Source organism: Erythrolamprus reginae, chromosome 4 (genome assembly GCF_031021105.1).
Source record: "Erythrolamprus reginae isolate rEryReg1 chromosome 4, rEryReg1.hap1, whole genome shotgun sequence".
Lineage (NCBI taxonomy): Eukaryota > Metazoa > Chordata > Lepidosauria > Squamata > Dipsadidae > Erythrolamprus > Erythrolamprus reginae.
Genome location: NC_091953.1, coordinates 127,128,377 through 127,143,263, shown reverse-complemented (window position 1 = coordinate 127,143,263; position 14,887 = coordinate 127,128,377). Strand labels below are relative to the sequence as shown.

At 36.2% G+C, this 14,887-nt stretch overlaps 1 protein-coding gene across 1 annotated transcript in view; it reads right to left on the bottom strand.

Annotated features, from left to right (window-relative positions):
• The window catches only part of DACH1 (dachshund family transcription factor 1), a 446,425-nt gene that overhangs the window by 145,639 nt on the left and 285,899 nt on the right, over positions 1-14,887 (bottom strand). The window contains exon 4 of the mRNA XM_070751360.1: positions 5,552-5,724. Within this exon, the coding sequence (XP_070607461.1) occupies positions 5,552-5,724 (173 nt within the window). The remainder of the gene's footprint in view (positions 1-5,551; positions 5,725-14,887) is intronic.

Genomic DNA, 14,887 nt, shown 5'->3' with positions numbered 1-14,887 from the left:
CATATGCTGCAACATCCTACCGGTCAATGACTACTTCAGCTTCAACCGCAACAACACAAGAGCACGCAACAGATTCAAACTTAATATTAACCGCTCCAAACTTGACTGTAAAAAATATGACTTTAACAATCGAGTTGTCGAAGCGTGGAACTCATTACCGGACTCAATAGTGTCAACCCCTAACCCCCAACATTTCTCCCTTAGACTATCCACGATTGACCTCTCCAGGTTCCTAAGAGGTCAGTAAGGGGCATACATAAGTGCACTAGTGTGCCTTTCGTCCCCTGTCCAATTGTCTTTCCTTTATCTCATATATCATATATCTTTTCTTCCTTTCATATATCTTCTCCTCTATTTTTACATATTATTTTCATATATATTACTTCATCTCTATTCTCTTCCATATGAATTGTGTATTGGACAAATGAATAAATAAATAAAATAAATAAATAAATTTGTTACCAGGCTTTGCAGAAGAATACTGGCCAAATCCAGAACAAAAATGCCAGGGAGTTGAAGCTGAAGAAAAGAACAATGTACTTGCTTATTAGCCAAAGTCTCAGCATAATTTAGATGATGCATTTTTTTTTCAGATAACCGTGTTCTATTTCATTTGTGGTTCTCTCAAATCAGAAGACTTGCAACCCATAGCATCCTGGAACTTGAATATATAGAAATATCTACATCTTTGTTCCATATACGAAACATGTTGATCAATGGCTGGAAGGCTGGAAATCAACTATCAAGGAAAACCTAATTGGTCCAATTTCTTAAGTTTTTATTTTCCATTTTTCACATTTGTTAAGAAGAGGGCACTTCAGCATCTGCCTCAAGGCAGAATTATAGTTTGATTCTTGATCTTTTTTTTGAGAAATATTCAGTTTGGAGTTTTTGTTTTTACAAGAAGAAGCTCGTCTTAGGCCCCATGAAAGGGACTATGGAAATTTGGAAAAAATGGCAGGGGAAAATAGGATTATATAAATCTAAACTGTCATCGCTTTATGTAATAAATAGAGAAAATGAAACGAACTTAAATAGGGTTATAGGAGAGTTGCAGGGAAGAGGGATAACTAAGATAGAACAGTTATATGAGAAGGATGGCAGGCCAAGTAGAAATTGTATAGAATGGTGGTTAGGTAAGGGAAGGTGGCTACAAATAAATGCAATATGTAAATATCTTAATAAAAGGGAGAATAAAGAAGTATTATGGAGGGAGGAGACAGGGTTAGAGAAAATAATAAGAGAAAAAAGTGAGGGGATAAAGGCGCAAGCAACCAATATATATAAATTGCTAGTGCAGTCAGAAGGGGATACGATTGATGGATTGACTAAATGGTGGCAAAATGAGATACAAGTAGAGGTACAAGAGATGGAAAATATAGTAGAAGATATAAGGAAAATTAAAAATACAAGAATCGGGGAAATGAGAAGGGAAATATTACATAAGTGGTATTTTACTCCCGTTCAATTCGCACATTTTCAGCAGAATGTCAGGGGGAATTGTTGGCATGGGTGTCAAAACAAAGGAGTGTTTATGCATATGTTTTGGGAATGCCTGATAGTGCAGGAATTTTGGCAAAAAGTGAAAGAGGATATCAATAGAATGCTAAATATACAATGGACAATCACTAAGGAAATGGCAGTACTAGTAAAAAGTAATGCGATGGGAGAATTTAGAGAAATAAAAAAAGCAGCAATAGAAAGCGCTCAGGCAGTAATAGTTTTGGGTTGGAAGGATGCGACAAAATGGACAATGCAAAATTGGTATAGGTACATGGTGGACCATATTCAATTTGAAATTATGGATAAAAGGATAAATTTGGATAATGAAACTGAGTTGGGACAGCTGATGGGACGGTGGGACAAGGTAAGACGATATATGACGAGCAGAATCCGAGACCAAGCTACAAGAAATAAATTGGAATCACTCTATAATATGTAAACAGATATATTGCTCTTGGGTCAAGTGGACTATACAAGAAACACCCCCGATTTGGTGGTGGGGAATGTGTGTGTGTCGGGGTGGCGGGCACAATTCACTATGCACTGTTTTATGTTGTGTGATAATTTTTTTTGTTAAAAATCAATAAAAATATTTTTTTTTAAAAAAAGAAGAAGCTCGTCTTTTATGTTTATTAAGCATCTTTAATTGTTTCTTCTTCTTTGTATTTTCTGTATTCTTCTTTACAATAATAGACAATAACAGATGTATGTAAATTAGCTCTTGGCTCTCTTATTGCTGAGATCTCATTCCTCAAAATCCAGATTGCAAAACAGCTATCTAATATTTATCTAATTCCCCAAAGGGTATTGATTAATTGTAGAATGTAGAACTGTAAAGTCAAAAAAGAACCTTGGCTTTCTTATCTCACTCTCCCTGATTAGATTTCATTAGTTCATTTGCTTCATTCTTTTGAAAAGGTTAAAAATAGAAATCCAAGATTTGCTTCCCCAGGAATTCTAGCTTCTTATCTGCAAAAAAATAAGGCACTTCTAAATAGCAAGTTGTCATTTGCAAATGTTCAGATAATGTCCTGCCACAAAACCACTTGGTGAATGGCAGAGAATGGCCAGCCAGGGATCTGAGCTGAGAAGTCCCTTCATATCAACTTTCCCATGGAGGTAGATTTCATCTTGAAACTCTTATGACCTACCATGATAGAAAATAGAGACCCTTTGAAATGTTATACTTACTACCATAGTTCCCTCTAAGCTGAGCAGTGAGCAATCGCTCACTTAAAAATCATCATCAACTCAGAGTTTTCCAAACCTGCCCAGAAGCCGAGAGGGAAAGAGTGAGAGGGAAGGAGAGAGAGAGGAAGAGAGGAAGAGAGAGAAACAGATAGAAAAAAGAGAGGAAGGAAAAGAGAAAGAAAAAGAATGGGAGTAAGGAAGAGAGAAAGAAAATCAAAATCTAGTTTGAAACTAGCTCAACTATTTAAGTGGCATTTTGATATTGATAGAGTTGCCCTATTATGAGCTCGCTGTTATAGACACACAGTACAGTATTTTATTTTGAAATTCTCTGAGGCAAAACAGGGTGGGTTTTTTGTTTGTTTGTTTGTTTGTTTGTTTATTTATTTATTATTTCTGTGCCGCCCAGTCCCAAAGGGACTGCCGCTCAGACACTATACTTTTCTGCCCACCCCCCAAAAAAATTAGAGGGAACACTGCTTACTACTGGTCCCAGAATATGAATGGAGTAAAGTAGCAGAAAGTCAAAGCTCAAAGTTCTACCCTGTTTCCCCGATAGTAAGACACCCCCGATTGTAAGACGTATTGGGGGTTTCAGGGGGGTCAGCTAATATAAGCCATACCCCGAAAGTAAGACATATGTCTTACTTTTGGGGAAACACGGGGGTATTGCCGCCTCCCTCTCATCTAGCTGCGCGCCGCCTCCTGCCCACATCCGCACCGTCCCCCTCTCCATACGTCGCCGCGTCTGCCACCTCCCTCTGATCTTAATGAGCGCCGCCTCCTGCCCACTTCCGCGCCGCCCCCCCTCCATACGTCACTGCGTCTAAATGTTAATTTTATGGTTAAAACAAACAATTTTTTTCCAATATAAGACATACCCTGAAAGTAAGACATAGTGGGGCTTTTGGGGATAAAAAGAAAGTAAGACACTGTCTTACTTTCGGGGAAACACGGTACTACTGATTTCCCATATGATTCTGTTCATTGGTTAAAAGTAGTAAACAATAGCAGTAGTACTTAGGCTTATATATCACTTCCTGAGTCATTATATTTCCTCCAGCAATCTGGGTCCTCGTTTTTCCAACCTCGGAAGGATGGAAGGTTGAGTCAATCTTGAGCTGGTTAGGATCAAACTCTTGGCGGTGGGCAGAGTTAGCCTGCAATAATGCATTCTAACAATGGTGCCACCAGAGCTTTTAATTCAATATTCTTCAAGCAATAGAAATCAAACTTGAAAGCTACTATGTTTGTGATGGTTGTATTCTAGAATTCTTTTTACAGGCAGATTCTGAAAGTCCAATTTTTGGAATCTAGGTTTTTTAAATCAAAATAGTATTCAGAGACAGTATGGCATGAAAGATAAAACTGATTATTATTTACTCTACCTGGATGAATGAATATGTGAATGAATGAATGAACGAACCAACCAACCAACCAACCAACCAACCAACCAACCAACCAATCAATCAAATGAATTAATGAGTGAATCAATCAATCGAGGAAGGGAGGGAGGGAGGGAGGGAAGAAGGAAGGAAGGAAGACTGAGATTAAAATATGATGAAATCCTATCTCAGTTCTTTTATGAAGTTATGACACCAGCACTCAGGCTCACAATCCATGTTTCTCATTTAGCCACTTGTGATTCTTTACAGTCAAACAAATAGCTGACATGATAAGGCCCTTGTGCCATTTGTAAAAAACAGAGAACTTTATCACCAAAATTTTACTACTTCTCTAAAGCATCTTCCCACATTAATTTTGAGCTGCAGGATGAGTTTTCACAGCATTCCCACTTTCAGACCCCAATGTCTGAGTTTGAATTAAAAGGAGTTTTAAGTCATCGTAATTTGTTTCAGACTGGAAAATATCATAGAATAGAATAACAGAGTTGGAAGGGACCTTAGAGGTTTTCTAGTCCAACACCCTGCTTAGGAAGGAAACTGCGCCACTTCAGACAAATTGTTATCCAATCTCTTCTTTAAAACTTCCAGTGTTGGAGCAAATAAGCAAATAAACAAATAAAATAAATAAATAAATTCACAACATGGCAAGCTGTTCCACTGGTTAATTGTTCTCACTGTCAGGCATTTCCCCTGGGTTTTTAGTTGCTTCTCTCCTTGATTAGTTTCCACCCATTGCTTCTCTTCCTGCCTTCAGGTGCTTTGGGGAATACATGCCCCCTCCTTCTTTGTGGCAATCCCTGAGATATCAGAACACTGCTATCACCCCTAGTCCTTCTTTTCATTAAAATAGACATACCCAATACCAGAAATCTTTATACACTGCTCAAAATAAAATAAAATAAAGGGAACACTTAAACAACACAAAATAACTCCAAGTAAATCAAACTTCTTTGAAATCAAACTGTCCACTTAGGAAGCAACAGTGATTGACAATCAATTTCATATGCTGTTGTGCACTTTCAACTTTGTACAGAACAGTATTTGTACAGTATTCAGTGAGAATATTTCATTCATTCAGGTCTAGGATGTGTTATTTGAGTGTTTCCCTTTATTTTATTTTTTTTAGCAGTATGTATCTTAGCCTCCAGTCCCCTAACCATTTTTGTTGCTCTTCTCTTTCTCGGAAAGAGTGCATCATTCCCACTTTCAGATTCCAATGTCTGAGTTTGAATTAAAAGGGTTTTAAAATTATTATAATTTGTTTTAGATGGCAAAATATCACAAAATAGAATAACAGAGTTGGAAGAAATGTTGAGACTGAAGAGCCTCAACATCTTTTTTACATCATGGCGACCAAAACTGGATGGTTTGCAAACAAAATTTATGAACCAGAGACACATAGTAGAAAGGAGAAGGCCATACATTGGGGAGCAGATCAAGGCCATACCTACCTTAATCACAGATGTCTCCATTCGGGAGGGAGCGCCCTGTGCTTGTGCTGCTGCGGCCATGTTTGCAATTGTGGTCAGGTGGTTCATCTGATTCATGGCCATTGTGACGGATGCTGGGGGCAGGCTGACCGGAATAAGCGGATGGGGCATCATCATGAAAGGTAGCTCAAGGCCTGGCAGGGTTGGGGGGTGGGGGAGGGAAGCAAAAATAAAGTTTATGTTGTCTCAAATACTGAAGGTTGCAAACAGTTTTCAACCTGAAACCAAGGTCAACTCAGGACCTACAAGGCAAACCTTGAGTCAACCATTTCTTAGCAAGACAGAAAACATCCTACCCATCAATATCACAGTGTAATAGGTTAGACAGGAATTGTTTCCAGGAATTTGAAGAGAAATGGGAAATCTGTGAACATTGATTCCTTTGGATTAAGCCTCATGGGATTTAAATCTCCCACTTCAATTGCAAGGATGGAATGTAACATCTCTCCCTAAAAATAATAAGAAAAGGTGGAAACTTTCTTCAATGGTTCACTCAACTTTCTCTAGGAAAACTCTGTGGGGGACTATGAGAATAGAGTAGAATAGAATAGAATAGAATAGAATAGAGTAGAGTAGAATAGAATAGAATAGAATAGAATCCTTTTATTCGTATCCATCTCATGTATTCATAATCATGGTTATACTTGCATCTGTTTTCTAGTACATGCTGGACAAAAACAAAGAAATAGAAATAGAAATAATAGAAATAGAAATAATAGAAATAGAAATAATAGAAATAGAAATAATGGAACTAGAAATAATAGAAATAGAAATTAGAAATAATGGAAATAGAAATAATAGAAATAGAAATAATAGAAATAGAAATAATAGAAATAATAGAAAAAGAAATAATAGAAAAAGAAATAATAGAAATAGAAATAATAGAAATAGAAATAATAGAAATAGAAATAATAGAAATAATAGAAAAAGAAATAATAGAAAAAGAAATAATAGAAATAGAAATAATAGAAATACTGTAATAGAAAAAGAAATAGAAATAATAGAAATAGAAATAATAGAAATAATAGAAATAATAGAAAAAGAAATAATAGAAATAGAAATAATAGAAATAATAGAAAAAGAAATAATAGAAATAGAAATAATAGAAATAATAGAAAAAGAAATAATAGAAATAGAAATAATAGAAATAGAAATAATAGAAATAGAAATAATAGAAATAATAGAAATAGAAATAATAGAAATAGAAATAATAGAAATAGAAATAATAGAAATAATAGAAAAAGAAATAATAGAAATAGAAATAATAGAAATAGAAATAATAGAAATAATAGAAAAAGAAATAATAGAAATAGAAATAATAGAAATAGAAATAATAGAAATAGAAATAATAGAAATAATAGAAATAGAAATAATAGAAATAGAAATAATAGAAATAGAAATAATAGAAATAGAAATAATAGAAATAATAGAAATAGAAATAATAGAAATAGAAATAATAGAAATAGAAATAATAGAAATAATAGAAAAAGAAATAATAGAAATAGAAATAATAGAAATAGAAATAATAGAAATACTGTAATAGAAAAATAAATAATAGAAAAAGAAATAATAGAAAAAGAAATAATAGAAAAAGAAATAATAGAAATAGAAATAATAGAAATAGAAATAATAGAAATAATAGAAAAAGAAATAATAGAAAAAGAAATAATAGAAATAGAAATAATAGAAATACTGTAATAGAAAAAGAAATAATAGAAATAGAAATAATAGAAATAGAAATAATAGAAATAGAAATAATAGAAATAGAAATAATAGAAATAGAAATTAGAAATAGAAATAATAGAAATAATAGAAAAAGAAATAATAGAAATAGAAATAATAGAAATAATAGAAATAGAAATAATAGAAATAGAAATAATAGAAATAGAAATAATAGAAATAATAGAAAAAGAAATAATAGAAATAGAAATAATAGAAATAGAAATAATAGAAATAGAAATAATAGAAATAGAAATAATAGAAATAATAGAAATAATAGAAATAGAAATAATAGAAATAGAAATAATAGAAATAGAAATTAGAAATAGAAATAATAGAAAAAGAAATAATAGAAATAGAAATAATAGAAATAATAGAAATAGAAATAATAGAAATAGAAATTAGAAATAGAAATAATAGAATTAGAAATAATAGAAATAGAAATAATGGAAATAGAAATAATAGAAATTAGAAATAATAGAAATAGAAATAGTAGAAATAGAAATTAGAAATTAGAAATTAGAAATAATAGAAATAGAAATAATAGAAATAGAAATAGAATGGAATGTACTGGAATGAAGAGAAGACTAGATTAGACTAGGTCTTTAGAGTAGAGTAGAATAGAGTTGAACAGAACAGAACAGAATAAAATAGAAAATAGACAATAGACAATAATACAAAGTAGAAAATTATTTATTCTCCAAGTGTAATTGAACATATAATAAAGTTGTCTTCGGTGCATCAGCTCCCAGTGTACATACAATCAAGAAAGTGATAAATCATAAGATGCAATTATAAATCTTAAGATAAAACCAACAAATTTATAGTCATATGATACCAATAGGAATAGGTTATAGGAAAGATGAGAAAGATAATAGTAGTACAGCTCTACTACATGGTTAGATCTCCCTAGACATAAGACAGTGCTGTGGGAATTAGGTGTTTAGCAGAGTGATGACACAGAGGGATAAGGTATCTTTGTGTCTGGTTGTTTTGGCAATGCGATGCCCCATAGTGATGTCCTGATGGGAAAAGTTGTAACAGTTGATGTCCAGGATGTAAGGGAGTCTCTAGATATTTGTGCTGCGATTGCGCTGAGATCAATGTGGGGAAATGTGGTCAATTTAATCAGTTGCCCATAAATGCTGTATCTGAGCTCCAGTTCATGGCAAAGTACTTTTGTGGATCCCTGCATAGACATGATACTGCAAATTACCCTTATCATAATCTGAATCACGAGTGGTATACACATAAGTCTTTCTGCAATTGTGCTGAGTTCTGCAAAATAAAGATGCAATACAAATAGGATGATTACACGTGTCATCATCGCTAACGGTGAACGTTTTAATGTGTAGCAAAAAAATATATATTGCAAAATCTATAGCACCGCTTGCATTGTTGACAAGTCTGTGATCACTTCAAGCTCCTTTGAATCACTGTGAGAAAAGCACAATAATCCCTCTCTCAAATAAATAAATACTTGCACAAAGATTAACAGAATAACAGAGTTAGAAGGCAGCTTGCACCTAGATCATCCAGTCAACGGGTAGGCAAAGTTGGCTCTTCTATGACATGTGGACTTCAACTCCCAGAATTCCTGAGCTAGCATGATTGGCTCAGGAATTCTGGGAGTTGAAGTCCACATGTCATAGAAGAGCCAACTTTGCCTACCCCTGATCTAGTCCAATCTACAACCTCCTTCCCAAGCAGGACATTCTACACTATTTCTGACAGGTGGAAGTCCAATCTCTTCTTGAAAGCTTTCAGTGGTGGAGCTCCCACAACTTCTGAAGCTGTTCCAAGGGTGGGTTCTGGCTTACTTCACTGCCGGTTTGCTTCCTGATTCACACGTGCCTGAACAGTGCTAAAAACCCAGTTTCTGTGCATGCGCAGAAACAAAAAATAAGATCAGTCTCAAAATGGGTGAACAGTGCAGTCAGGCAGTAGGAAAAGCAAGTAGGATGCTTGGCTGCATAGCTAGATGTATAACAAGCAGGAAGAGGGAGATTATGATCCCGCTATATAGAGTGCTGTTGAGACCACATTTGGAATACTGTGTTAAGTTCTGGAGACCTCACCTACAAAAAGATATTGACAAAATTGAACGGGTCCAAAGACGGGCTACAAGAATGGTGGAAGGTCTTAAGCTTAAAACGTATCAGGAAAGACTTAATGAACTCAATCTGTATGGTCTGGAGGACAGAAGGGAAAGGGGGGACATGATCGAAACATTTAAATATGTCAAAGGGTTAAATAAGGTTCAGGAGGGAAGTGTTTTTAATAGGAAAGTGAACACGGGAACAAGGGGGCACAATCTGAGGTTACTTGGGGGAAAGATCAAAAGCAACATGAGAAAATATTATTTTACTGGAAGAGTAGTAGATCCTTGGCACAAACTTCCAGCAGACATGGGTGGTAAATCCACAGGAACTGAATTTAAACATGCCTGGGATAAACATATATCCATCCTAAGATAAAATGCAGAAAATAGTATAAGGGCAGACTAGATGGACCATGAGGTCTTTTTCTGCCGTCAGTCTTCTATGTTTCTATGGCGCCACTTATGGCACCACCAAGAGAGCCATTTTGGGGGCATGGCAGGCCTGAGTTGCTGTCAGTTTAGCAAATGGGGGGAAATTCCCATTACCGGTTCTATAGAATCACTCAAAACCAGCAGGAATCCACCTCCGACTGCTGTTCCACTGGTTGATAGTTCTCACTGACAGAATAATTCTCCTTATTCCTAGGTTGAATGTCTCCTTAATCAGTTTCCAACACTCACACACAAACGCACACTATCCCTTCAATTCAAGAACAAGCCCCAAAATTAGCCTAGTGAAAATTTAATCCTACATTTCACCATGCAGCAAGGGGATAACGAAAATATTAATTTTAGAGTGGACTGAAATTTATCATTTTCTGAATCTAAGAGAAAAGAAAAGATTACTCATCCAATATTCAGGAATCCAAAAGAAAAAAAAATAAGGATAGGAGCATGGGAAACAGACTATTTGGCCTGTAAACTAGAATTTAACCCTTCCCTGGTGCAGAACTGAAGGGATTGGATACTGTAGCCTAGAGGTTAATTCTCTGCCTTACAAGGCAAAGGTTGCAGGTTCAAGTCCCAGTGAGGGTATGGCTAGCTGATGAGGCGAAAATAAGGCCGAAATAGATCTATCCTAGTCTCCCTTAATTTTCAAATTCAGCAAAAAAACAAAAAACAAAAACAAAAAACAAAACATGTGACACATACAGATAGAATTGTCAGCTATCAATAAAATTAACTTATTTGGAAATGGCCCTGGGTTGGGCCGAGAGGCAAAAAAGGAGCTGTGATGTTCCTTCAATACACCAGGGTGATTCAACATAAAATATGTAACCTTTCCCTAGTGCAGAGCTGAAGGGATTGGATACTGTAGCCTAGAGGTTAATTCTCTGCCTTACAAGGCAAAGGTTGCAGGTTCAAGTCCCAGTGAGGGTATGAGTAGCTGATGAGGCCAAAATAAGGCCTATCCTGTCCTAGTCTCCCTTAATTTTCAAATTCAGCAAAAAAACCATGTGACACACACACACGTATGTATGTATGTATGTATATGTATATGTATATGTATATGTATATGTATATGTATATGTATATGTATATGTATATGTATATGTATGTATGTATATAATTATTAGTTTGGTTCTGTCTTTATTTTCTCTTTATTGCAGACCACTCCCATGCACCATTTCCTGGATCACTATAATGAGTTAAATGATAGTTAATCTGGAAGAAACATGCACAAAATTGAAGCTGTAAATAGAAAAAACAGAATGAAAACTCATTAACACAATCGTTTGGTTGACTTCAATTTATGTTAGTATTTTAAGCTCAGTACTCGCTATGAGGAGTGCTTAATATACAAATAATATCAGTAAATAAATATCCTAATTCACTTTATATTTAAAATCATTTTCTCTACTAATGGAGTGAACAATTAACTATTGCATAACTTTAAAGTAGACTTGCGAATCTCATACATAATAAATATATACGCTTGCTTTGCCGTGGTTTATCTAATTTAGGGTAACAGCTTCTTCTATTTACATCTATGCTTAGCTCCCCTTCCTGCCTTGGATACTTGTTAATGTCTATAATTTGCCACTAGTTGTCAGTACAATATTGCTTGCATAGGTAATCATGCTGTAGAAGTACCTAGGCAAAAATTTATTCACAGCTCTGTCATAAGGAATGTCCTCCATTAAAAAAACCCACTCTTCATTATTCAGAAAGATTGGAAGAAATCCATTTACATGTGGACAGACCAAGTCACCTCCAAACCAGCCTTTTAAGAAATCCCCCAAAACCATCCGTAATAAGGACAATTATTACACCAACTGATTTAAATAGCCATCTTTCCAATCCACTAAAATCCATTAGACAGCATGAAACTTCATTGCCACATCTTCTGGATACGATGGCTGATATTACTGTTTTTATCTGCAGCATTTTCATTATGGTGTCATTAAACCAATGGCATAACATCGTACAAATGACACAATCTACTTCATTGGCCTAATGACAACACTGAAATGACATACTCTGAAGCTGACAATAACAGAAATGGAGATGAACAGTGGTGGTGGGTTTCAAAACTTTTTACTACAAGTTTCTGTAGGCGTGGCTTGGTGGGCGTGGCAGGGGAAGGATACTGCAAAAACGCCATTCCCTCCCCACTCCAGGGGAAGGGTATTGCACAATTCCCATTTCTTCCTGATCAACTGGGAGGCAGAGAATAGATGGGGCGGGACCAGTCAGAGGTGGTATTTACCATTTCTCCGAACAACAGTGGTACCTCTACTTACGAATTTAATTCGTTCCGTGACCAGGTTCTTCAGTAGAGAAGTTTGTAAGAAGAAGCCATTTTTCCCATAGGAATCAATGTAAAAGCAAATAATGCATGCGACTGGGGAAACCACAGAGAGGGTGGAGGCCCTCCTTCCTTCCAGGAGATTCCTAGAGAGGCCCCACGGAGGCTTCTCCCTGCCTTTTCCAGTTACAGTTTCGGAGGCTTGAGTTTGTAAGTGGAAAATGGTTCTTGAGAAGAGGCAAAAAAATCTTGAACACCTCGTTGTTATCTAGAAATGTTCGTAAGTAGAGGCGTTTGTAGGTAGAGGTGCCACTATACTCATATTTTCCACTGTTTGTTCAATAGAATTGGTCAGAACCTGCTGAAACCCACTTCTGTCCCTTGCCCGCATCCCCCCCCCAGTTTGATTGAGGTTCAATTTTACTTTGACTTTCCAATAGGTACATCTGTAGTTAACACAACTTTCATGAATGAAGGCGAATGTACGTGTCCCAAGCTAATGCTGTAGGATCCAATCTGGGTTAATCATCGGGAAAAGAGGTTTTATCTTCTGAGCTTTTGCATTCATGCTGGAGCCCATTCTCAAGGAACTGCTTTCTAGCTCTAGAGAGAAGTTCTTTGAAGATGAGCTCCAGCACAACTCCAAAAGCTCAGAAGGTAAAACCTCTGATCAGGGTAACCGAGACAGATTAGATCCTAACACAACTTTATTATCCATTATTTAAAATGGAATAATCATGTTCTTGAAAATCTCAGTAGCCATGAGATTTACATTTTTGTTGTTATTTTAAATAGTGATGGGCGAACCAAACCTGCACAATTCGGGTCCATGCCGAATTTTGCGGTGTTTGATATGCCAAACATGAACCCGAAATTTTTTGAAACTTCAGGCAAAGTTCAGGGTCGCGTTCGGCATTCGGAGCTTTGACGTCACCGGCAGGTTGCTAAGGACTCCAAGGTGATCACTTCCTGGATTCCATGGAATTTAGGAAGTGATCACCTTGGGATCCTTAGCAACCTGCCGGTGACGTCAAGGCTCTGCCCCCGGAATCTCTTTGTGGGAGGGATTCCCCAGCTTCTTCAAAGGGAGATCTTCACGTAAAAATAAACATTGTTATTTTTACATGAAAGGACACTGCAGTGGCGTTGCAAGCCAAGGACCGCCCTTTGCTGACAGCGCTGCTGCGGTTTCCTTTCACGTAAAAATAAACATTGTTATTTTTACAAAAAAGGACACCGCAAGGTTCAATATGATAACAGATTAGGCAAGTAGCTCAATTTTCTTTCATTGCTATAAAAGTTCAATTCTCGATCATGATTAAAATGATTAAAGCGTTTATGGGTAAAAACATACTATTTAATTATTTCCTGTTTTAAAAGTTATTAAGGATCATACTAAGGTACTAGAGAAGAAAGGACAATAAAAAAAATATTGAGTAATAAAAAATAGTGCATAAACTTACTACCCTCACTGAACCCCCCCCCCCCCCAATGGGGGCAGCAGCCCAATACTGCGATTAGTATACATTGAAAGTGATAATAATAAAGTTATTCTAAGTCTATTGCTTAGCTTAGCCTTTGGGAGAAGAATAAGGAGCTATCACAATGCATTAAAACAAGAGCCACCTTGTTTTCCTTAGCAGTATTCTTTAAAAACTTCCTCCCTGTCTTCAGAAAAGGTTGTTTTTAATCTAATTAGACCAAAGCTCTGGCCCCAAATCAGAAGCCTTCCTATACACTTGCTTTAGCCAAGTTTATCTTTAAGGTTGCTCTAGTATGTTTTGGCTGAACTTCTAACTGCCTCCACTCATATTTCCCCAACAGATTCCTGGACTGTGGAAATAAGCCTGTGCTTCAGATATGCAAAAAAAAAAAAAAAAAGGGGGCTCTCTGCCCATTCTTTACAATCTCTTCTTAGCACTTAGAAACATAGAAACATAGAAGACTGACGGCAGAAAAAGACCACATGGTCCATTTAGTCTGCCCTTATACTATTTCCTGTATTTTATCTTACAATGGATATATGTTTATTTCAGGCATGTTTAAATTCAGTTACTGTGAATTTACCAACCACGTCTGCTGGAAGTTTGTTCCAAGGATCTACTACTCTTTCAGTGAAATAATATTTTCTCACGTTGCTTTTGATCTTTCCCCCAACTAACTTCAGATTGTGTCCCCTTGTTCTTGTGTTCACTTTCCTATTAAAAACACAAGTCTTTCCTGATCGGTTTTATGCTTAAGACCTTCCACCATTTTTGTAGCCCGTCTTTTGACCTGTTCAATTTTATCAATCAATATCTTTTCCTAGGTGAAGTTTCCAGAACTGAACACAGTATTCCAGTTCTGGAGACCTCACCTACAAAATGACCTTGGTATCTTTGGAGTCTTTGGACTCCAGTTCCTACACAGAGTCTTTGGATAACCAGTTCCAAGATGTTTAGATCTTTCAAAGGTAAATCAATACTTGAATTATGTCCATTGTGACATTTTGGCAACTGAAAAAAAAAAGAATTTATTATTCCAACACCTTATAACAATTAGCAATCTAGGGGAGGCCTTCTCCAGGTCCCGTCAACTAAACAATGCCGTTTGGCGGGACCCAGGGGAAGAGCCTTCTCTGTGGCGGCCCCGACGCTCTGGAACCAGCTCCCCCCAGAGATTAGAACTGCCCCCACCCTCCTCGCCTTTCGTAAACTCCTTAAAACCCACCTTTGCCATCAGGCATGGG